General features: G+C 35.9%; 1 protein-coding gene across 7 annotated transcripts in view; it reads left to right on the top strand.

Moving 5' to 3' along the window:
* CPEB3 (cytoplasmic polyadenylation element binding protein 3) overlaps positions 1-26,050 on the top strand; it is an 85,379-nt gene that overhangs the window by 16,068 nt on the left and 43,261 nt on the right. For 5 of the 7 annotated variants that reach the window (XM_054071257.1, XM_054071254.1, XM_054071258.1 and 2 more), the window contains exons 3-4: positions 10,046-10,205; positions 21,960-22,016. In XM_054071257.1, coding sequence (XP_053927232.1) covers positions 10,046-10,205; positions 21,960-22,016 — 217 coding nt within the window. The remainder of the gene's footprint in view (positions 1-10,045; positions 10,206-21,959; positions 22,017-26,050) is intronic. The other 2 variants (XM_009570653.2, XM_054071259.1) reach the window with 1 other exon arrangement.

The following is a 26,050-nucleotide window of genomic DNA, read 5'->3' as shown; positions in this document are numbered from 1 at the left end:
TCCATTAGTAACCTTTCTTTAGCAGATTTCTCTGGCACTATCATGTCTTTCCCTTTTTGTCATTTTCTTTCTTACTTCAGTTGCACTTATTCCCATTTTTATCCCACTTATGTAGTTACTTTGCTCGTAGCACTATATGATATGCTACACTGACATCCTTGTTAGATCAGCCATATCGTATTCTGAGACAAACCAGAAATCATACTTTCCAGGATCTTCCACCATTAATGCATGATACTACCTCGTCTCTGCTTTTTATTTCTTAAAGAGAAGACATCCTTGAAATTCAGTCATAAAAACTACAAACAGTGTTTGTCATCCACAGCTTTGTATCGTGTTTCAGTTATTGCGGCTGTTGCACTTTTATTTTGCTGGTCAGATATACACAGTAGCTACATTCTTACTTGGACTGTCTTTAGTTGTTCCACTAACTGGGCCTTGCTGACTCTTTACAGTGTTTACCTGCAAATGATGTCTACTATTGAATTGGGCAGTTGATATTGCTTTGTTTCTTACTGTTTTCCCATCTTTAGCATTTACCTTCGTTTATCTATTTTTCTCCTCTGGATGTGAAGACTGGTTATGGAGGCTATTATTTTCTCCTGACTTGTGATATGTTTTTGTTTAATTCTGTCATCAGTCGTGGTAGACTTTTTCCTGGACATTTGTTGTCCAAAGTATTCATGTTGAACTTGCTATGGTTTCACTGAGCGTACCTGAGTGGCTGAACATCCTGGTTCTTTCCTTATGGCAGTATTTCTTGAAGTGCCTGTCGAACTTTATTTACTTGTACAAAAAAGAAAAATTCTCTTGCAAATTAGGTAGGGTTTTATCTCCATACGTTTTCACTGTCTAGGGCAATCTTTACTGAATTTGCCTTTTGCTAAATCAGTTTAACTCTTATAATGTAAAAGGAAAGCATTTTTCTGGCTCCTATGAGTATTCTTTCTATTTCTGTGAGGAATTAACATAAAAAATCCCTTTTGGTTAATTTCCTGTTCATACAAATACTTGTGTATCTTGTATGTTATTTCTGAATTATTTTAATTCCTTCCGCCCACATGTGCACCGGTAATTGGGATGCATAACCTGTAACTGACAACACAAAAATCCTTATAGCCTCTTAGAAGAGGAAGAAATATCTATTCTAGTTATTTTTCAGGGCTCTAACATAAGCATTTAGGCATCTTGTATGTGACACAGTTGTTCTTTTCCTCATATCGTGTATGCCTTTAAGCCCTTTTGGTAATAAAAGATGGAAGTGTGCATAGTGTGATTCAGTTGTTATTTTAATGTATTAATTTTGAATTTGTTATTAAACTGATTTTTTTTCATACATGGGATGATTCAGTACTTGCAACTGGAAACATTTCTTCTTTGTTTACAAAATGTGATCTGAAATCAAATTGCTTGCACGTAATTAGTTTGAAGAACTGCTTTTATTAAAATGTTATTTTGAACTGGTAGGTTTTTTCCTCCCCTTCTGCCCTTCCTTCATTTAAGTGGAGCTTGATGCTGTCAGTGATCTCTGGATCTCTATGCTCTGCTGTTTCACACCTGTTCAGTTGCATAGGTATAGCCTTTGATAACTTTGAAGTTGATCACATAGGTCATGGGAAATATTCTCAAACTGAAATTTCTAACATAATGACACATTAGGAAAAGGATTTCCTTGTATCCCAATGGCTATACATGAGTCCTCAACTCATGTTTAGAAGTAGCTGCACAGCTTGAGAGATCCTGTAGTCCTCTTTCCGTTATGAGAAGGTGGCTGTGACAGCTTAGGATTCTATGATAGATAATGTTCTCCATAAAGTCCCAGGATGGAGAATATTTGCAACTTAACTATTCTCAGTCATCGTTAGGAAGAAGGTGGCAGAGTAGAGTTTTGTGTGTACATCTTTAAAGAAGGTTTAAATTCTTTTTTGTGTCAATTTGACAAATTGTCATGCATGTTAGTTGTGCTGTAGTATTTTAAATTTAAGCCTTGGGCAATGTACACAAGTAATTTTAGTAATTAAAAGTATATGGCAGCTAAGAGGTTAATAATTTTCTTTAAATCCTGCTGGATGCAAAGTGACATTATATGGGAAAGGTTACTTCCTTGTCTTCTCTGGGAGCTGTTTTCCTTGAGAGTGTTTATGGCCTGGTTTAGACCTGTGGGTAAATGTTGGTAAATAACTCCATTCCCCTCCCATACTGAACAGCTGTTCCCAATATATTCAACATTTTCTTAGTTTCCTTTTAGAGGGAAAGGGCTATATTGACATTGAAATGGCAAAATTACTGTCCTCTCTAAGGGTGGTTCTTGAAACCGGTAGGTGAAGACATTTCCCTGTAAAGGCAGGTGAAATGTCACGCACAAAAGCACTATTTCTCTTTCAGAGAACCCCTTGCTATTCCTTAGTGGTAGCCATAGAAAATGAGGCTACTGAGCAGTGCTATTCTGACATCTGTTAGAAAATTATCCAAGTAGTAACTGTCAGTCTCCTGTTTTGTCTCATTATCCTATATTCCCATGAGACAGGCTGCTTCTGTTGTAAATCTTTCCGATTTCTGAATCTTTTCCTGATACAGTACTGCCTTTTATTTTATGTAGTCCAGACGGCCAAATGTGATCATTCGGATCCTTTCGCACTGTAGCATCCTCAATACTCTCTTCTCTTCCGTTTGCAGTCTTTGTGGCGCTTTCATCTTGCAATTTGATGTTTGCACTCAAGTTGTGCTGTTTTAGCTGGCAAGCTGGGCTTAGCTCGGTGTTAGTTTTCCCTTGGTCTGGAACACAGGCTTCGTTCTACTGAATAGAGTGGTAGAAGCCCAAAAGGTAACTTATCAGTGTTGAACTCTTGCACAGTGAGCCAATGAACCAGTTAAATTATGTCGTTTTAATAGCTCAAGGGTATAATGAATGGCCTTGGAAATTCTACTGCTGACATTTTTTTTTTTTCCACTTGCTTGTTTTTGTGAATTGATGATCATCTTGGGTGTAACTACTTTAATCCTATATTTTACAAGTGTTAGAACCATTTGTTACTGGAATCAGTAACTATAATGGAAAGTGGATACGTCAGCTTTTTGAGATGCATTCAGCAGCAGCACTGGTGAGCAGATTTTTATCTAAAGCATCACATTGAACAAAATATGACTAAACATAAATCCTGTCAGTGAGTGCTCAGTCAGTTGTAATGTCTGCAAATCATTCCCTACAGTAGTGTAATGGATGTGAGAAAAATAGCTGCTTTGTAGTTTCTTTTGATTATTTATTTATTTAGTTTTTTTTTTAGTTTTTGTGGGGTCTTTGTTTGTTTGGGTTTTTTAAACACATTGTCTAATTGTTTTGATGGTAAAAGGAAGACGTTTGAAATATTAAGTGTATTATGTTTCTCTTTGCTGGTAATAAACAGCGTTCCCTATTGGAGCATTGGGTTAGGTGATTTCAGCATTTGACAGAGGGCTTTGCTGTCTTTGAATCTGAAATGGAGGAATAACACTAGTGATCGTGTCACTAGGACATTTGGCATATTATAAAAGCCTGTATTGGAAGACTAGCTAAGTGTCCTTCAAGGAACACAATAAGTAGGCTATTGCTTAGTGAGACTCTGATGAAAGAAATGAACAATATAATGTAGGACAATATATATGTTTTTTTTTTTTTTGTATGTATAGTTTGTATCCAGTAGGGCCTTACTGTGGTTTTTTTTCCAGCAACTACAAAACATGAATAGCTTAAACCAAGGAAACAGTTAATGCACTCAGTCTGCCCTGTAGCCACCGTCTCTGTTTACGAAAAGGCAGGGTAAATTATATTATTTTCTTCCCTGCAGTTTGCAGGCAATATTGAATATTCAGTAACTTGTCGAGATACTCCATTTAAGTGATTATGATTCCAATTCTTATGACTATAATGCCTGAACATTTTTTGATATATTTTGAGCATATATTAAGTGCGTACAAGAAGGGAATCTCATCTTAACTGCAAAGTAAAATGACCTTTAAACTGAATAATATAATTCATACTAGTTTTTGTAATTCTGTGTAGTGCCTGTTGTATCTTTTCATATTTCTGTGCTTTTTAGTTCATTTGGAAATAAAAATGGAAAAGATTTTATTTTTCTCGTAACTTTTAAAATACTTAGAATTTACGAGAGGGCAAAGTTTGGATACAACCTTTACCTTTCTTTGTGGAAAAATTGATATAGTAGGTTGTTTTCAAGGCTTTTGGATTCAATCTGAGTTCTTGCATGTTAGCTATAAAATTTTATGTAATGCAGCCAAGATGATTAAATGTCACAATGTTCTGAAGTGTTGTTATTCAAATTATATGGAAAAGTTTCCATAATCTATATGCAATTAGATATTTTTTAATATTTATATTAAACTTCCTTATTTTTCTTAGGAGCTTTTTGAACAAGCCTCAAAAAAAAATTCACATTTTTCCCAGTGAACTTTTGAACATCTTTAAAAGTGAGATGTGCTACAATTGATAGTGACAAGAGACAAATGTGTGAAAAGTCAAGTTGTTTTATCTGTGGGCATTCCAAGAGCAATAGTAACATAAGAAAACATTCCCCTTTTTGTTCCGGTAGAAGAATGTAATAAATCCAGTTTAGTTTAATACTATCCAAAATTAACAGGAAAGATTAAAAGAACATAAAATAAAATTAAATTCTATGAAGACTTAGTACTGGTAGGTCTGCTGTAATGTTCTTATCATGGCCATGGACAGATTTCTGTATTTTTCCCTGCTATCTACATTTTATGCCTTCTTATTTGTTTTGTTTCATTTTGTTTTTATGAAATCCAATATAAGGAAAAAATTACTGAGGTTTCTGGTTATTCTGGTTCTGCATGCATCTGTGTTGTCAGTCACGTTGTTACTGGCAGCATTCCAGTACCAAGCTGCAAAGGAAGTAACACTTGCTATTTACAGTTGTTTGATTCTTTTGCTAAGTGATCATTTTCCTTTATCATGTGATCGTATTCCTCAGATTTCCTCCCTTTGGAAAGATTTTCTTTTTTTTTTTAAACTTTATTAAGAACGTCAGTGGGATTGCATCACAGCGAAGCTGCTGGGAGCTAAAGACAGCTCAGTGAGTACTCAGAGCTTGGTGTCTGTGATCGTTCATGTGCACCATCATGGCAGATTGAGCATGTCCCAAGCCAAACCACTGTAATACTATTGTGCAGTTGCTTGTCTTGCTTTGGATTGGGATACTGGAGCAAGACAAACTTGTTTTCCTTGTGTTCTTAGTAATCACCCCTGCTGCAGGTGCTAGAACAGAGTGAATGAGCCCAGTTTAAAACAGTGTTGGCATTTTACCCTGTATTTATTAAAAGCTCTGCTTCCATTGACTTCAGCTTTAGCTGGCAATGCTTAGCAGTCCTGTGCAGCCAAATCCAGGCTTATGTCAGATGCAGAAGGATGGAACACAGCAGTGACCACAGTGATGAAGTTTGCATTGGTAGATAAGTTGTTTAAGCCAGAAGAGTTGTAGCCATTCCTCAGGACCTCATCTCCTCCTTCTGATCGAAGTACTACATGTCATGTCTGAGAAAGTAAAAAAATGCTGGGACTTCTGTGAGCTTAATTGGAATTTTGGTATTCTCCTGGAAGCAGTTAATAGTTCAGTGCGTGAGCCCATCTTGTTGCTCTGCAGAGCTGGGCTGCGTGATGCCACATACTGGTGCAGGAAGCTAAAAAATCTAGGGCAGCATGAAAATGTAGAACACAAATAAATTACAGACACTGACATATTGTTCAGAATGTAGGAAGCTTGGAAGCTTAAGAGGAAGTCAGTTAGCAGATGGACTGAAATATACAGACACAGGGAAATGTATCTTTGGAAGGGTGCGAGTACCTGGGGTTTTGTTGCCTGTATACTACAGACGATAGGCAGGTCAGATTTATCCATCTGCTCAGTGCGTATTTTATGCTGCAGATGCAGGTGACCATCCCAATGAAGATTCAACGCGTGTAAATACATGGTTAAGGGCATTGTGTTAGATTCCTGACATGCTTTCTCAGGGTAAAACTTCTCACTTTGTGACTGTAGTTTAATCAATTAATGGTCAAATGTCTCCGCTGTCATGATCCTCTACAGATGCAGAAGAAAAAAGTACAGCTTCAGTTTCTGGAACAAGGTGCATATTCTCCATGTCTCTGCCATGGGATATGTTGATGATTTCCTTTTTAGTTCACTACTTCCAGTTACTCTGGGCTATGGGTTCAAGCTGAAAGAGGTAGTGAGGAAGCCAGGCTGTATTAAGGTCCACTTGTCACCTGTTGTGCTCCAGCTCTAGATCTGGTCTTGGCTTTGTCACCCATAATGTAGTCATATATTCTTTTTTCCTTCTTTACCTTTCCCTCTTACTATTGAAGTTTGTGTATCTATTGGGAGGGAGCTGAAGGAGTGCTAAGCATGCCTTGCCCTTACATGCCCATGTGCTGAGTCTGAGGGGGGCAGGACAAAGCACACAGCGTTACAGGCCATGACAAAGGCAAAAATTCTTTTGATTTCAAATTATGCGCATACATGTCAATTACTTCAGGTACTTCTAAGTAATCTTTGTTTCATAATTAAGATAACCCTTAAGTTTAAGAATGTCTTTTTCCCTTCCGGAATTGGCTGACACACTGATTACACCTCTGCCATCTCCTGGAATAAGCAACACGCGTATCAGTCCTAGAGATAAACAGGCCTCTTCAAAGCACTGCTTTGATTAATTCCTAGCGCTGGTTCATTATGCATATTGGATGGAGATGGGAGACCTCTGAAAAATTATTATGGTTCTGTAATTAAAGACTCACGTAATACATATGCATAAAAGTGAAAAACACAGGTAAAATGCAAATTATTGCATTTTAAAATTTTGTTTTGGTGTCTTGACTCTGCTGTTATTTTTTGGGAAAGTTACTGTTTGTTGTTTGTTTTTTTTTTTTAAATTAACAGACATAGGGACAGTATTTTATGACATTTTTGATCAGCCGTACAAGCAAGATGTTTAAAGGTAGAAAGTTGAGACCCGACTTCAACTGGAGGTCCATTTCACTTTGTAATCTTTCAGCTATCCGATCCTATGTATTCTTTTGTAATTTTTGGTTATGCTTAATGTATACACTTCAAGGAAATCTGTGTTGTGGATGAACATGTAGATAATAGCCAAAGGCTCGGATTTGAAGTTTTGGGACCCATATCTACTGTAAGAGTTGTTATTACTAAGTTGTTTTTCTTTCTTTTAAGACTAGACCATTTTAAGAACTGAAATATGCTGCCGTGTACACTGGAAGCTAACAAGGAGGGAGCTGCTTTCTGGGCACAGCAAAAGTACAATCCAACATGAGCAACCCGGACTTAATCTTTTGCTAAGTTAATGATTGCTTTGTAGCCAAAGGCAGTCTTGTAGCTGGAGGTTTTTCTTTTATCCATAATGTAGTTTATCTAAGTAGGTCTTGGGATCCTTGTCTTCTCTAAAAGATCCCAGCAGATTTTCCAGATGTGCTGGATTTTCAAACTGCTTCTCCAAGTTTTTTATTCTGCTTTATTGTTCTGTAGTTTATATTTTGATTTCCATCCATAGTTGTAGTCCCAGTACTTCCTTGCAAGGTTCTAGTCTGCTACTAAGGACCTTTGTGAGTCATTTCTGTTGTTACGTTGTTTGGCAGTAGGTTGGCAGTCTGTGGAAACACAATGCAAAAAGCAAATCCAGGAGATGCAATAGTATCAGTTCACAAAACCAGGAGAACCTGTTCATGCTGAGAAATAAGGAAACATCCTGTGCGTGTGTGTGCAGAAGCACCAACCCTGGGAGAAATTGCTGAATTTAGGAAGTAACCTTCAAATCTGCTGAGTACAAATGAGTTACTACTGAAATGAAAGCTATTAAAAAAATTATAATAGCCCTTTTATTTAGGAGCTAGAATATTAGACGTGACTTGTTTGTTTTATCACACACACTACTAAGTCTCTAGTCATCATGCATTATACTCAATACACATGCCACAAAATATTCGTAAAGATCTGTTGTGTCCAAGTTTGCTTTTCTTGATTTAGCTTGCTCAATTACTGTAGTGAGAAGTGTTATAAATACCGAGGTAAAGGGTTTCGATTGAATTGATCTTTTTGTCCTCAATGTAGGTCTATTTTCATAATAAAAATATTTTGTAATTTTGTGCTTTCATTAAAAGGTTACAAAGGTCCCACATTATAGCAAACCTGCCCTGTATAGTCTTGCCTTTGATGCTATGATTTTTTTCTCCCTTTTTTCACATGTGACCACGTGCACAGCTCCTTGGGAAGCTTTAGAACAAACCAAGATCTGCCAGGGATTTCCTGCAGTAGTAGCATACTTAAAATATAACATACATATGTTAATAAATGACAATTAAATTCCATTTGTAGGCTGTGGCCTCTTCTGAACTCACTCCTTCCAGCCTCTAAGACTGTAATCTCAGGAATGGTTGAAGCTGGAATAAACTATCATTGTGGCAAAAGCAGCAGTCCTGCCCTTCTGCATTCCTGCCAGCGTAGGTTTTGCCAGCTCAGCTCTGCTGTAGCTATATAGTAAACCAGATCAGAGCACTGATCTGACTGAAAAATGCTTCTCCACCCCTATTCAGGTTATAAGCTGGATGTTTGCTTTCATATTTTCTCTTAAAAAAGATGCTGTTGTTACGTACTGTAACACCTGACCTCCTTACGTAATCACAGTAAGGATATTTAAAAGAAACAAATAGAAAAGCAAAACTAAATCTTTTTCTTTCAGCGAATAATATAGATACTATGTAATCAAATTACTAATATATCACACGAATGGATATATTTTATTTTTTTACATCCAAGATGCTCTTTCTTTTCAATCTAGCCTTGTATTTCTTTCAAGAAAGCTATTATGAAATAAAACAAAACACATTCTTCTCTCCTACTACATATTACTAAGCAGTGGGTTGCTTTAGCTGAAATTAAGTTTTCCTTAAAACAAAAAAGCTCTCAGGCTTTGGGCATTTTTTTTTGGTTGGTTGGTTTATTTGTCTTTTTGTTGGTTTGGGTTTTTTTCTTTTTTTTTTGTTTTTGTTTTTGGTTTTTTTTCCCCAAGATCTATTTTAGATTTCCTGGGCATACATTTTATTTGATATTCCATAGGTACTGGTCCATTTGTATAGGTGAACAAGAACTCTTTCAAATACAGCATACGAATGTTGGCGTTCTAAACAACTGTAGAAGACAAAAAAATTGTCAACAATGAAACAAGGGGATCAATCTGTTGTGCTGTCCTGTTGCATAAAATACTCTCAGTACATGGGCATGGGTAGACTGTTCCTGGACTTTGAAACTGGTTATTTTAATAGGACTGCTAAAGGTTGTTTGTTATGTTTATATTATTGGGGTTGTTTTGTTTTGTGCTTTTTCCCCTGTTACTGAAAAGAACAGAAGCTGAACTACAGTGAATTAAAAATGGGAGATCCAAACAATACAAACCAACCCTTGCTCAGGTTTTTTGAGTGCCCTACTGTGAAAGCGTTGCACATCCCATCTTTGTTTTGTCTTGCATTTATTGCACTTTCCTTAAATCTGTGAGAATCATGTTATACATTTGAGGAATTACTTGGTACTTTCTGGATCAAAATCTTTCTGGATCTGGATCTGCCTGCTGGCATTTTGAGCATTGCTTGCTTCTTCTCTGGTGTTGAGAGAGCACCATGACAGAAGGCAGATGATGAAGCTGTAAAACAGAAATCTCTGAACTCTGAAAAAATTTCACTTCTCCAGTGTAAACATTAATATTACTTTATCTCTAAGTTCTTAGTTAATTCTAAAAATTATCATTTAGATATTGTCTGTATATATTTTTTTAGAAGTATTAAAATGCCTTCCTGCTTTTTCTTAGCTGTGCTGGTGAAAGAAGCAGTTGAAAAATGAAGGATATTATTTTAACAAGCGTATTCTTATATTTTCCTTTTTTCTCATAATATAAAAAGTTTTATGATGTGTTAGTAAATTATTTTTTCTCTAACAATCTCTTTTGTGTTTTGTTTTTATTCTTCTAGGACCGGAATAGGCCCTATGACACTTTTAACTTGCACTCTTTGGAAAATTCCTTAATGGATATGATAAGGACTGATCATGAGCCTCTGAAAGGTAAACACTACCCTCCCAGTGGCCCACCAATGAGTTTCGCTGATATAATGTGGAGGAATCATTTTACAGGTTAGGAATATTCATATGTCCATGCTTGCTTGGTGTTTAAACAAAAATCAGCTTTTCAGAATTGCTGTACACTTTTTGCTAATGAATGAGTTGTCAGTTATGCAAAACTCTTCTTTTCCCATCTTCAGATAATCATCTCCACTGTAGGAAGATAAGATGAAACGTGAATACATTTATTATATGTGAACAATCATAATATTACATAACTGGCATTTCTGGAGTTTTTGTGAATCAGCAGATTGCACAGTTGAGTCTCCTGCTGCAGTCACTCAGTTCAAAAAATACATGATGCAACTGAAGTCCAATTGTTAATGTTCAACATCTTATTCAGAGTTAATACTACTTTTATTTTTGGATCATCAGTTAGTATACTGAACCTACTCTCTACAGTTGCTTCAGATTTACTCTACAAAACTACATCGTAATGTGGATTTTGAATTGTTAGGAGGAGACAAAAGCAATTAGTTGTTATTGATTACCGGGAAAGTTTTGATTATTTATGCTAACAAACTGTTTGTTCTACCAGGTGTAGCATTGGACATGAAGCCATTTCTAATACTTAGCTAATACTCAATAGTGAAAAGTTGTGGCAGCATTTCAATGAATAAATATTTCTGATTGACCTGCATACTCCTCTATCTTAATCTTTCATTGGTTAAGATTCAAAGTAGATACACATTCTTGCTCAGTCACATCCTTGCTGACTCTGAAGACTGAAGCTAGTAGTAAGCCAATAGAAAGACAGTATTGAGCTAGGAATGATTCCCAAACTCTAAGAAGCCACTGAAACTGATAGAGAAAAAAATCTAGTTGTTTCTGGAACTTACTGTGCTAATGCATATACATACACTTTTCGGATGTCATGTCTGCCTCATTTGCCCCTTTCTCCATTTATGTATTAGCACGTGGAAAAATATTTTTTCTTGGTCTAAGGGCCTGTGCCTTTTTAATTGTCTTTCCAGGTACAGAGCTTTTTTACAGCTATACCAAACTGGTTTCTGTACTCTGAACTGTTTTAATGTGTGCTTTATCTTGAAATTTGCAGTGCTAGGGCCTTCATGTGTCTTTAACCATTATTCAGCTATCTAAACTGGCAAGAAATACTGTCTCCTATCTATTCTGATCATAGTCCTTCAAAGTAAGTGTTAACCTGAAACGTAGGAAAGACAAGCTGAATAAAATTGAGATTTTTGCTGGATATACATTTAATGTGTTTGGTATTAAAAAAAGAAAATATCTAAATTACTACTAAGTAGATGTAAGTATTTATTGTATAATGTATTATCTTGCAGATCAAACTCCACATTTTTTAAATCAATATTTATTTCAATATACAAGTTGAGGCTAGTTTTTTAAAGACTGAATTTACCTGTGAACCTGAGCATGGACAAAAATGAGAAAGATTGGATTAGAAATTCTATTACTCTAGAAAGACTTTAATATCATAGAAGTGCAATTTTGTTTATCCTTTTATTATTGTCTCTTTATAACCATTTAAATTTCTTTTATCAGAATGTTAGAAAACAAAATAATAATGGGTATAAATTTTAATTCTTTTGTGTTGTTGGGTTTTTCTGTTGAGAATGGTTTTCAGTACTCAGCAGAGCTTGCCTATGGAAGTGTTGCAAGTGGTGTACTCCACAGCTGCATCCGAGTGTCATAATGCTATATAATGTTGGTGTTTTGCAGGAGATAGAAATGAAATTCTTGGTTTCATTAAGCATTTTCATGCTTTTCAAGAAAAGCATCCTTTCAAAAATAAGATTAATATTTTCATCTCTGCTTGGTTATTGATTTAGGTAGGAGACCAACTAGTTTAAATAGACATTGTTTGCATCTGCTCAAAAAGTAAAACCAAAGGGTTGTGTATTAATTGCAAAGTTTACGTTGATCTTTCCCATTTGCCAGTGGGACTGTTAGCTTTACTTTTTTCTCTAACAAACATTTCTGTCACTTACTAGATGTGCTCTTCCAGACTCATTTTCTCACAATGCTGCCTCATCTGTTCTGACTTTCCTGCCTCATTACTTAGCTCTCTCCAGCTTCCAGTCCAGTAACTATTGAAGTCTTATTTTCTATTAGTTATCTCACTCTGTCTCTGCCCAGCTGCTTTTTTTCCCCACTGATATAGTTAATTCCCTGTCTTGCTTTCCTCCTCCCTCTAACTTCAGGGCTTACTTTGCTAACGTCCAGCCTTGGCTTGACCTATCTCCTGTTTTAACACTATGCAGAATGACTGGCAATATTCGTAGGAGTGGCTGTTCGAGGACATATTCATTCTCTCTTCCAAGAAGTGTTTGTCTTCCTCTGTGTTAAACACATCTATGTTACCATTTTATCTGAATCCTTTTCATAAAAACCTAAATATTTTTTCTGCAAACATTGATCCACTTCTCAAATCACTTCCCTATTGCATTTTTATCATTGCTTTTTCTGTGAAAATCGATCTTGACTCTTCCCGTGTACCTCCAGCTGTCTGCTCTTCCTCTACCAAAGACACAGAACAACTGCTGTTGTTCTCTGCAACTTGCTCAGATGTCGCTTAATTTTGTCTTCTAAACTCGCTTACTTTTTTCTTATCCCGCTCTCCTCTGGCTCTGCCTTTTAAAGTAGCAGTACATTTTAGTCTTTAATCACCTTGAGAAAGTAAGTGACTGACTCTGCTTGCTTTTGCTTGTTTCTTAACTCATTGTCACATTTCAATTTATTTTCACCTTGAAGTTTTTTGAATGTACTGGTTATGTACTTCAGCTTGATTTTTCAGCTCCTTGTAGAGCATTCCTGTGTGGATGCTTCTTGTGCAAAGTTTCAACTACTCTTTATGGGATATTATTAACTTAGCCTCTTCATTTTACCTCCTCTGTCTTTCTTGGTAAATTGGGTGTGGTTTTTCCCTTTAAATCTTCCTTTATTCTGGCAACTGTGACTGTCCTCTCTTAGGTTTTGTGCAGCTTTTTCTTGTGTAGGTAGAGAGTACAACCACAAAGATCATGGTTTAAAAACCAAGTAGACAAAGGAAAATAATGACATGGCTTTCAAATGACTTTTTAAATTGTTAACCTTTTGGTAAATGAGCCTTATTCTCTCAAATAATTTTAGGTAACAGTGTTTAGATCAGTTGGCCTTATGTTTGCTCTCTGAATTTTTGAACAGAAGGGGTGAAAAAATGAGTATCAAAAGCCTCTGATTTTGAAACACAAATATTTAGATCTAGAAAAGCTGTACGTGTCTTGGAGCCTCCAATGAATGTTGCGAAGTCAGTGCAGCTATTTCGGGATCCTGCCGCTGGCTACAGTCTTCAGCAAATGCATATTTTTAGGAATATTGTCTGTATATGTATTCATTAGTAAAATGTTGCAGATGGTTTATCTGAAGTTTGAAACTTTGCCTGGAACATATGCCCTCTTGGCACATATGCCACCTCACATCCAAACAGATACTTGACACAAAAAATAATGATCTTGGATATAGAACAAGGACTTTAGATTAGAATGCGGGCAAGAAGGTTAACCGTGAAAGATTCTGATGTGAAGACCAAATTGAAATGATTCTGGGATATTTTCTTCTCATTTTGGTGAACAAGTTGGTGTACAAGTTCTTCATGCTCTGCATTGTTCAATAGAGGTAGTGGAGGAGGTCAGGTATGAGAAACAAAGAGCCTATTTCTTGTTTGTAGTTGTTGAAACTCTGTACCTTCTCTCAATCTGAGGTATGATCAGACTTTGTCCTGCAGATCACGGACATTGATTTTATTTCAAGGTCACCAAAACAGGCCACTTTTCTTTTTTTTTTTTTTTTTTAAAGCATGTTCCACTTGGCCTTCAGAGGGCATGTGATTAAATTACTTATTTGGGGCGGTGTTGCTTTCAAGCGTAGAAGAGGAGAAAGGCTGAAGGATTGTTAGTGCAGCAGAAACTGCCTGATCATCAGTCTTGCAATATAGAATCTAGCAGAACTAGGATCACTTAGTTCTTTTTCAGTGCTTCTTGCTCTAAGAGAGATTTAATACCTTTCTCTAAGGTATCTGGAGTTAGATAAATCACCAGCTTATCCATCTACGTTGCATTTTATTTTGAGCCCAGTCTTGGGAGAAGGTGTTTGGTGTCAGCTCTAATTCTGTATCTGTGTAAAACAAGATTTCTTTTTCTCAGTTTTTTGTACCAGACAGGGGTACTCTGCTGTAGGCTCCTGTCTTTCTGTCCTCATAGTCTGGGAACTGTGTGACTTTACAAAGCATTTGCCATTTTCATGATTTGAGATTTAAAGGATGTAGACTCATTAAAAAAGGAAGTCTCACTTTCTTTTCTCCCACAACCATTAGACTTCCTTACCTGCTTTCTCTGCCATCAAGACCAGCTTCGATATTTTTCTTCTCTTTCAGTCAATACTCATAAATCCTTTCCTCCTTTCAGAAAGGAGGGAAAAGAGGGAAAAAGTGCAATAAAGGAATTGTTTAGCCTCTTTGAGTTGAAAACAACTTACTGTACATGGCCAAGAGTATCAGATTGTTCCCTGTGCCAGTCATAGCCAGGCCGACATGACAGAAGTATGTAGTATTTTCTAAGATGTTTTTCCTGAACTGTCTTACTTATTTTCCGAGTTCTCGATAAAATATATTATATGCTACAAAAACATGGGGCAGAGCTTTGCTTTAATGAGGAAAGGATATATTTGCAGTATTTTGTAACCTGTAGGTATTTACGTACTGCTTCTACCTAATGCTGTAGGGCAGAACTGAATTATCAGAATAGCTATGAGAAGTTGCTGCTTATTACTGACTAAAACATTTTTTTCCTACATCAAAGTGTCTCCTGTCTATAGTGTAATATGTCACTGTTGCAACATCTTTATCTGTGTCAAACTATTGCATTACAATGCAAACAGAGGCATTCTGATCTATAAAAAATATTTTGATCACTAGTAACTAGCAGCTGCCTTTGTTCTATTTTTAAATAATTAAATAAAATATTTCAGCTGTGTTGGATCACATGCTGTGCACATGTGCTACTGAGGTCATCAAACCGAATCAAAATATAAAATTGAGAGAAATCATGTCCCTTCAAAATGCTGATACAGTAGTTAACTGTAATATTTGGGATTTATTCTAAATCAGAATGGAAGCAAATTTGTAATGTGCAAATCCCCTACTAACAGAAATTCTGAGCTTTTTATGAAATAGTAATGCAACACATCTACAAGTGTGTGTATTTGGAGACAACATATGTATAAGGAGAGTTTCCAGAACAGAGTTTATTTAAACTAATTTTAATGGATGTCATATTGTAGGATACATAAAATATGTGCTGATTAAGTCATAAAATTTCAGTAGAATGTATGTTCTCCCTGACTATCTTAGCAGAGATTGTTTGAGACTGTGACTACAAATGTACAGTGGTTTAGAGGTAGAAAGACCGTCCATGGGGAAACTTCATCTTGATTTTCAACCTGTGATGAGTGACACCCATATATTTACAGTACAAAAAAGTGAAGTCACTGGGATTATTACTTTTAAAATGGTGTAAAGACTGTATTGGGTCATATGAGAACTAAGTAAAATTTAAGATTTCCTGTTTGCATTTAACTTAAATATGTTGTTTATGAGATCTGACAGCAGCGTTTGAAAATTATATGCAACTTAGGCAGTCCATATAGGATGGGCCTTTACTTTTCCATGTTGATCCTCAGTTAACTTCAGTGCATGCCACCAGATTTTGTTCAGCTCTAATTGTTAACAGGCTTTTTGTAAGCAAGGCAGTAAGTTTGCCACATGACCTGAGAAAACTGAAGGTGAATGCATGGTATTTATGTTTGCAGTCAGCAGCTGAACACAAAGGTCATGCAAATAGAACAAATGTTCTCGTCTTAGTCCTAGAAATGGTGCCACCCAGTTAGAACTTCTTGCATCACTTTTGCCAGAAAAAAGTGCACTGTAACAGTATTTCTCAAAATCTCAGTGCCATTCAGATGCCTTTCCATAAATGCACATGAAAAACAGAGTGAGGAGATGTGTTTGCACGTCTGTTGGTGTGTAAAATTAGGCCTCGATCTAATCCTTTTAAAGGAAGCATACTCTGTTTCCTTTGCATTTAAAACTGCTTATTTAAGAAAATCTGTTTAATAATTTTTTCCAGTGCTTTCTACAATGATCGTGTATTATGATCATACTTCCTAATTTGCTGCTGGCATTCAGCATGTCCTTGTCTTTGACCTGCTGAATCTGTTTTGAGCAGGATTCATGGGTTTTTTTTTGTTTGCTCTGTTTAGTTTAAGGACTGGTGATACAGATATCAATTTTTCCTTCTATTTGTTTCCATTTTTTCATTGTATTATTGAAGACTAGCTTCACAGAGGCCTAAAGCTCTTTCTCTTTTTTCTTTTTTTTTCTCACTTCTCTGTTTTTTTATTTTGTATTGCTCTTTTGAGTACAGTTCTAGAACCACATCTAGAATGGGCATATGTGTGCATTTACTTCTCTGTCCCTCATAAGTAAAGCCATATTTTTTTTTAATGTTCATCAGGTCTTGCTTTTAAAATACTAGTATTTTCAAACAAGCTAAAAATGTTTCACTACTTAAATATATGCAAGACCCTTGTATTTTTCTGGAGCAATGCAATTTACTTATGAAGCGTGCATTTTGTTGAGATGTGTGTGCCGTTTCATTTTAAAGGTTGCTTCCTCTGCTGATGGCATGTATTTGTTTAGTCAGTGATAGGAAGGACTTAGTTTCTGCAAGCTCTATTACTGATTCATATCTGATAATTATACACTTCTGATCACATTGCCACAGTATGTATTTGCACAGTAAAAATGTGTATGTGTAAACACAATAATAATTCTTCTTATTTCCTTTCTGGCAAACAATGGTATTTTTGTTCTGTTGAATATATTAATATGTAAAAGATGCATAAATTACAAGTAGATGTTTAAATTTATGGAAGTGAACAAGTGGCAGAAAGACTTTAAAAAAGGGCTGAGGGTGGAGAAAAGAAAGAAAAAAAAAATACCAGCAAACTTCTTCATGGAGTTACCTTTTATTTTTATAATTTTTAGGCACCTTGCTTACACAGTTCTTGCTTTTGAAATAGTTTTGGGCTTGTATATTGAGTGAGGAAGCATCAGTTCCAGGTGTGTGGTTTTGGGGGAAGGGAAGAGAGAATGGCCTGGGTTCTACTCAGGTAAGGAGGATTGAAATTCTTACATAGATGCACACATGCCTCATGCTATTTGGCCATTTGATGATCATGGCACGAAGACTCATAGCCGCATTGCGGTACGGAGGTGTGGATGTTAGTTTGTGCTGTAAACTAGACCCCAAATACACTTGGGTGAAAATAATCTTGTTACAGACACTTGAGGGAATACTGGTCTTGCTTTGATTTTTGCACTTTTCTGTATCTAAACTTTGCTCTACCCCACTTGCTACCTGTCCATCCAAGTAACTATTGCTGTTTTGTAAAGTGCTTTGTTGGCACAAACTTTGAAATCATTTGATGGAAGAGATAAGAATGATAAAGGAGTAATTCATGACTAAGGAAGTAGAGCAGACTTAGTCCTTTTGCCAGTTTCGTTTGACTTTGCCACTGAAGTCCTAGTCCTAACTTGTAATTAATACCAACAATGATCTTCATTCACATTAAGTTCAGGACTCATCAAAAGCAGGCCAGCTTTGCTGTTTTTTAGCAAATCTTATGCTGGATACCAGTCGCTGAATTGGTATAGGTGGTCGATCTTGGTGAGAACCATGAGGTATAACAGTGCAAGAAGTTTTACTCAGTAAATAACCAAAGAACATCATTTCTTGCAGTGTTGATTGCAACATGACAATTATGAGGACAGGTAACTGTAATCTTAAACATCCTTCATTGCGTGAGTGTTGATGTCCAGGTGGCTGATTAGGATTTCACAACTTCAGAAAACTGTAAAGCACTTAATAAGAGAAAACTAATAAAAAGAGAAAAATAACTCAGGAATTTTTCAAAGCAAAACCAGTAGTTACAGCTCTGGAACTGGTTAATCACTGATGTTTGTTTCAGATGTAAGAAAATAATGGTGATACCAGCATTTATATACAAAGATGAAATTAAAGATTGATTTTACTCTTAGCTGTAAACATATTGTGCTCATAAGCTTGAATACCTGCTAAAAATAGTGGATTTTAAAGGTGGAATTAAGACCACTGCTATGGCCAAGCCTAGTACTAGACTGTCAAAAAACTGCAGTTTGTTAAAACTGTGCCTGATACCCATTTTTTTTTTATTTCTGAAACAACGTTCTTTTTGAAAACTGTTCATGTAACTTGAAATTATCTAGAGAATTTTACAAAATCAGATTATCTGTTTGTGAAAGATTTAGTAAAGAGATTCATGTGTGGGAAGGGTGCACTTCCTTAAGGTATTGGAAAGATTTTGGAATTGTTTCAAAATCGTATCTTTCTAAGAATAAGGTGAAGGTAGATTACAGTTGAATCTTCTTATTTCCAATATAATACAGAATCAGAGATGCACATATTTGAGATGCGCTCTAAGGAGGAAGCGGGCTCTCTGCCATGACATGCGTGATATTGGACATCGAGCAGAGTACTTTAAGCAGTCTAGCCAGAAAAGCCTCTCCAAATGCTGTTAGGAGAGAGAATTTAAGGAATCTAATGACACAAGATATGCAAAAGAACAGCCTGGGCTGTACAAGAATCATTAAACCTTCACTTGTACTCTGAAATATTTAAAGAGCCAGAAGTACATAACTGGATTATCTCTTCTTTTTTTTTTTTTTTCTTTTTAAAAATGAGGAATTGAAAAGATTTATGTGAAAGAGTGATTATTTTTGCAGCCTAACTAGTTTTATAACACACACTTATATTACTGCATGTAATTAAAAATATACTCAGTAGATATGAAACCAAGACAGGCAAACTGAAAATGGCAGATGTACACTAAATACAAATACTGCGGATGTTCTTACTGGAAAGATTCCTATTTATGACTTAAGTGAACTGCTGGAGTCCATAACTTCTGTGCTCTAACTTCTCGCACTTCTGCATATTGTGCTTAATAATTTTGAAAACAGAAAATTTAAAACAAAGATTCTGTTTTGAAACTGTAATTAGAAATATGTGCTTATAGAGACTTTGTAAAGGTCCAGGTAGCATACACGTGCTTTCTTAAAATTGATTGTTTTCTGATAGTCACTTTTGTGTTTAACACAAAATATGTCCTTGAAGGTACATTTTTCTTATTTACATGTCACAGTTTAATATTGCATCTTTAAATACATATTTTTTATGCTGTCTTCTTGTTTCTTAGATAATTATGCAGTTTTGTAATCTGGATATGTTCTCTTTTTTTCTCTAATTGAATAATTTTCTTCAAATAGCAAGGTATTCAAATGTAGTAGCTAATATGAAAGGCTATATAATTATTGGTAACTAATTGTTTTATCATTGGTGCATTACCAGTCTGGTTTGAATGCTTTTAATACATGTGTGTTTTGAAAGTATTCCATTAATCTATTTCTATAGAATTGCAGTAGGGGACCTCTGGAGATGCCCAACATTATCCCACACTGTTGTGTAGCTCAGTGTGAGAACATGTCCTTCTGCTTGTGCGCCTCTCTGTATGCTGCTCCTCTTAAAAGATAGCTGACAAGAACTGTTTAAAAATAGCACGCCAAGGGCAGGTGACAAAATGTCATGCAAGCAGCACCTGGTCCAGTGACAGCTTGGAGGGAGGGAAAAAACAAACCCAGATGTCACAGATACAATTCTATTTCTGAAGCTGGTCAAACAGCAGAATTTCAGCTTCAGCGGTGGAAAAGAGAAGGGCCTCCTCCGAGCACTACGCATTCAGATTTTACTCTTTCTTTTTTATAGTAATCCCCTGTTTTCTATTACAAGTATTAGTTTACAAGTATAGATTATTATATACATCTTTTCTCTTTGCAAGTAATACTTGTGACCTCACAGTCAATAATATTAAGGAAAGGGGAATTAATGCCAATCTGCTGAAGATTTCTGAGAATTTTAACACAAGCTTATACTAACTGAAACATTAGGAGCTTTACTGTTTCTGCAGTGCCACATTTATGTGAAAATATGTATAGAAGAAATGTCTGTAATTAGGAAATTTGTTAACGAAGATCCTTTTAAAAAGCTTTGCTCAAAGAGTTGGGAAGTAAAACTGGAAGTTTTATCTACCTTCCTTCTGCCCTTGCTTCTTTCTAAAGGTGCTGTTCGGTTTATAATCTTGTTTTGCCAGCACTTTTTAATTTTTTTTTTTTTAAAATAAAAAGAACGAGAATACTATAATATGAAGAAAACATATATTTGTTTTTTGTTTTTCTTGACCTGCTTATGACAGTTTCAGAAGCGTATTGAAACTTCATGTTGCATCTGTTCAGAAAGAATATTAATTACAGCACAGCAGTCTGTGACTGGGAATAGAAGGCTGTAACTTATTGGTGGGAACTAAAAATAGTGAAGAAGAATGGCTTTGTTGCTGCTTTGTCAAAGCTTATTTGTTAAAACTTGCTTTTGCAGAAGTACAGGAACTTAATGCACATACTGGTTCTTGGGTGTAGTGACTGGGTCTTGAGCTCCCGCACCGGAGTCCCAATGGAGTGAATAAATGTGGATTGCCTGCTTCCCTTATCTCCCGACCTCAACCACCCATCTAGCATCTAGAGATACGGAGAGCATAGGAAATGGATTACAAACACTTAAGTTCTTTACATTACTTAATTGAAATAACTCTGTAGGTGGCTTTAAGGATCCCTTACAGCTTTTTCCATGTAGAGACTGACATCAATCACAATGTTCAAATTGTTTCCAGGGTTTAATAAAGAATGTCCTGTTACAAAGTTTCTTCAGGGTAAGAGTTTAATGCCTCAGCACAGTTAAATAGTATCTAAAAGTAATCTGAACAGTAGTGGTGTTCACTTATTTCATGAAAGTAGATTTCAGTGGACTGTCTTGTTTGAAACAGAATAAATGGGAGTTGTCTCTCTCCTCACCCCCCATCCGTTCCTGAAGTCACTGGAGGTCACCTGAAGCCAACTTGTTAAATTGTTAAATCTCACCTCAGAAAAATGGTACTAATTTGCACCTTTCTAGCTACCTGGAAACACAGCCTAGCAGATTTCGTTTGAATTTTATAATGTACCCTCTGTGTATGGTGGTCTCATATTATGGGTCAAGAATAAATACTTTTCAAAGTACTTATGAATGTGCTTCATGAGAACAATGCTCCCTCCAACCCATTATCTCCAACAGTAAGCCACAGCAGGTTCCTAGGCAAGAACACAAAAAGGCAGGGTAAGCACTCTGTCTCCAACGATCTGTTAACTCAAGAGCTTATGGTGCCACAGGTAGTATGGAAAACACTGACTTATTTTGACTGATTAAGTGGGGGTTTTGTAATACTGTACTCATTTGAAGCTACTATAAATGGCGTAACTGCAGCAAGGTTGAACTTTGAGGCTTTATTTTGAAAAGGTAAATGTAATACTTTACAAAGCAAAGGGATGTATTAAAAACAATTATTCCATTGTTTATTCTGTGATTTCCAGTATTTTAAGTACATAACAGTAGAGGCACTACATCGTTAAAGATTGTAAATGTGTATTCTTGGGAAGTTATCCTCTATAGATGGAAGATTCACAGCTAGCTTGACTGTTCATCCCCTTTAGCATTTTTTCATATTAATGAGTTTAATTCAGTTTTGAAATAAAAGTAGTAAAAATAACTTTTATTTACATTGCAGGGCGTATGGGAATAAACTTCCATCATCCAGGAACAGACAATATTATGGCTCTTAATAGTAAGTAGTTAATATCTTGTGACGAATATTGTCATGTTGAATATTATTTCTTACATTTACTGTGTGTATAGCTGTACAGTGAAATATAAATATGTCTAATAATATTTGCATAGGAGTTTATGTGCACTATCTTAAAATACTTTTCATGAATCAATTGTCTCTGATTTTCTTGGTGGAATTGGTGATTTTTTCTACTAGCTTTAAAATAGATTTATGTGTTCCACTGGAAGCTTCATAATGCCTGCTATAGCTAATATTGCAAAGCAGTCTTTGTTGTTCCTCCTTTTGTAGGTGTGTATAATCTGTGCTTTTAATTTCTAATATCTGTTCAGTCACATTTCTTCTTTTTGGGATGATTTGTTACAAGTTTTTCATAAAACTACACTGACTGATGGAGTTTACTTTGTTTCCCTAAAACTTTACGTAGGTGGGATTGGAGAGAATGTTTAGACATCTAAATGATGAGGAAAAAGTGTGAGGCTAAACTTCACTGAGCTATTACTGCTTTTTGTTTGTGTTGGGAGAAAAAAAAAACCAGTCATGAATGCATACATTCTAAAAACCTGCCAAAAATGCACTTGGAAGCTCTAGAGAGAGCTTCATGTCACTGAGTGCGGATGGAATGGGGTGTGAGGCACCACCAGCATGCTGGAGAACTGAACTGGCCAAATCAAAGCGTAGTTTTTGTCCATCAAATCCTAAGAAACCCTAATTATTTTGAAATGCCCGTTTTTACTTAAAATGTTGTATTAGAGCTGCTAGGATTAATTTACTAACTTCTCTAAAATATTTTGCCTTTGTGCTAAGTTATATTGTGTACAGTTGAAAAATGCAGGGGGGTTGCGAGTTACCAACAGAATTTAAACAACAACTTATAAATGTGAAGAACTGAAAATCTGTAATAGACAAGATATGAGGGTTTTAACATTTCATTTTAAATGCCAGCTTTTGGAACCTACAAGACTGCTTGTGCTCTCTTTCTCGGTTTTACATTGTTAATGATGAAGTGATATTTTGCAGTTTCTGTTGTCATTGCATATATATGCCCGGTTTTCTTATGGGCACGTGAAATTATAGGAAGTCAAGTAATTGACTGGGAGAAATCCTTCCTTTGATAAAAGGAAGATGTTCATGTGGGTGTGCATGTGCGTAAGTAAGTTCAACACAGTGCTGTCTGCTGCTGTTTGACATTAAGAAGGAATTTTTTCCCCATGAGAGTGGTGAGGCACTGGCACAGGTTGCCCAGGGAAGCTGTGGCTGCCCCATCCCTGGAGGTGTTCAAGGCCAGGTTGGATGGGGCCTTGGGCAGCCTGGTCTGGTGGGATGTCCCTGCCCATGGCAGGGGGGTGGAATTGGGTAATCTTTAAGGTCCCTCCCAACCCAAACTATTCTGTGATTCTATGATTAATTCTCATCTCAGAATGTATTTGTTGTTCTAACTTGGGGATTTCAGTAAGCTGATTGCGATAGAAATATAGTTGTGAGTAATCGAGATTATGATGGAATTTAAAGTTATTTTAAAAAAATGGACAGTTACTACAGAATATAGAGCAGTGTCTCTTAAAGAGTCCTGCAAAGATTTTTAAAAGATGGAATTCATAAACTGATACAAAAAGTTATACTAGATACCGTACAACATCAAATTAGGGTTGTTTCATTTTTGGGCAACTCACTTTTATCCTAAGTGGGTAAATATATTGTGTTCTGATTTCTGTGACTCGTAGGTAAACTTAACAAAAATATCCTTTTTAATGAAAATAATGTTTAAGAAAGTGTTTCTTCCTTCCTGCCTAATTCCTTTGAAAATTTTGCAGCAGCTATATAATCTAATTGTTTGTAAAAAATAATGATCCCTTGCAGCTGTAGTCCTGGTGAATTGCTAAAAGGTTAGTATAACTCACTGAGGACCTAAACAAAGTATATTTATGCATTCCAGTGTTTAAAATATAGGTTTTTTGAAATAGTAACTCTTTAGAGACTTAAATAAACCTGTAAACATAAATATGCAATATATGCAAAATAGCAGTGATTGTTCTTTTGAATGAAATTCGGCACAAATCAAAAGGCTGGATAAATTCCTGTGCATTTTTCCTCTCCTGCATCTCTTCTCCCTCCCATTCTTTATTAGGCAGGGCCACATCATTTTTGGGCATCACTAAGTCCAGAAGCTAGAGTTTTATTGCAGTGTGAAACCTGTGTTTTGCTTTTACGTTTTTGAAGAGTTGAGACTAAAAGCAAGCATTCAGATACATAAGCTTAAAAATTACTTTCTGTTACTTAAGTCCTCTTTTGTATGCAGCTAAACCTGAGAAATCTAGAACTATGTAATTCCCATGTGATCCATTACCTTTGCCATAGGAAGAAAGTTAGTCCAAGAAGAAACATTCTTTCCTGTGCTGGGATGGTTCTGGTTTGGGTTTAAAAAATAGAATTAATAAAATTAAATTAAAATTCCCCAAAGAGATTGTATCCTAGTAATCTTTTGAATAATTTGGAGATTTACGTAACTTCTTTAAATCATTAGACTTGCAATATCTATATATAATTCCTCTGAAACCAAACACTGTCTTCTCAACCTGTAAATCCAGCCTTCTTGTTCTATTTATAGTTGTTGCTGCATAAGCATTTTTCTCTTTTCCTGTGAAGACACAGTAATAATCCTTAAGATTTATTATTCAAAGCTAAATTTCTCACTAACAGTGTATGCAGTCTTTTGGAGCTGAAAGTCAACATAGGATCATGCCAACAGCAACACAAAACTTCACATGTTGCAGGGAGAGGGCAAGGTTTCTTAGGGGTATTCGTCTCTTTGGCTCCTTCTCATCCTTTGTGGCAACACTTTCAACTGTATTTCAGCTGTTTTTCTTGTTTATTGATTGCAGCCTTTTGAAACGAAGCATTCTCCTGACTGACTTGAGCTACTGTCTGTATATGTTGAAGGGGATTGTTCAGTTTGTGGGGAGGTGTTACTTGCGTAGTTGGCAGGGCCTGGTGTAGAACATGCTATAAGCATTTCGTTCATCATTGTGCAAAGCTATAAATCACCATCGTCTCAAAGCACTGATTTCTTAAGTAATAAAATTAGTGAGATAGATGATAATACTTTTAAATGTGTAATTATTATTAGCCTTTTCTTGTCATTAATGGCATTAACGTGTACACAAACTGCTGTTGCACGTATGTATAAGTGTGTTTATATTGTAGAGGTACTTGAAGTTCGCTATCAGAATTGGGCTTCTATTGAAATATTCTATTCAAATATTCAGAGATCTGAGCATAATCCTCGAGCATTTAAACAAAAGGAAGATGCTAATATTTAGATTTGAAACTTTGTGCAAAGGCAAAAAGCTACACCTTTTGTCTGTACTAGCTCTAACTGAAATGTCTTTAATTGAAATAGTGCTTTTAACCAAGTAGTGACATCTCCTTAACTTTTTAATAATGTAATTCATATAGAAGAGTATAACAATTTTTATAAGCTTCCACATATAGCACCTTACTAAATACAATTAATACTGTAATTTCTGGGGGAAATGTGGCATAAATTGAATTATTGATTTTATTCATGTAAATTAATATATTAACTTAAAGAAAAAACATTTACTGATGATCCTCTCAGTAGATGTTTGCCATACTAATTAAAGGTTGTGTTTACAATACTAAGCAAACCCCCCAAATAAATTCATTTGCTTTGTCAAAATTAACTCAAAGGTATCCTCTATCTCCTACTTTTGCTACTATTCACTCCCATCTGCAGTCATATGTTTCTGCAGCTGTTGCTTCTGTTTGGGCAACACTGGACATTCTCTCGAGTCAATATGTGCTCCTTTTTTAGTTAGCTATATAAATAAGACAATGATTGTGAATACAGAGTCACTCACATGCTGGTTGGTGGGCATCTTTAACACTACTTCTGAGCTCTAAAAAGCCAACAATAAACTTCAGGGAGAGAGAGGGATAGCAGGTCAGAAAGGGAGGCACAGAAAAAATGAGGATGTGTGAGCTTTCTAAGAAAATACTGACCTGTACTGGTG

Source organism: Cuculus canorus, chromosome 7 (assembly GCF_017976375.1).
Source record: "Cuculus canorus isolate bCucCan1 chromosome 7, bCucCan1.pri, whole genome shotgun sequence".
Taxonomy (NCBI): Eukaryota; Metazoa; Chordata; class Aves; order Cuculiformes; family Cuculidae; genus Cuculus; species Cuculus canorus.
Note: the sequence above shows the minus strand (reverse complement) of the source record. Positions and strands in the feature narration are given on the sequence as shown.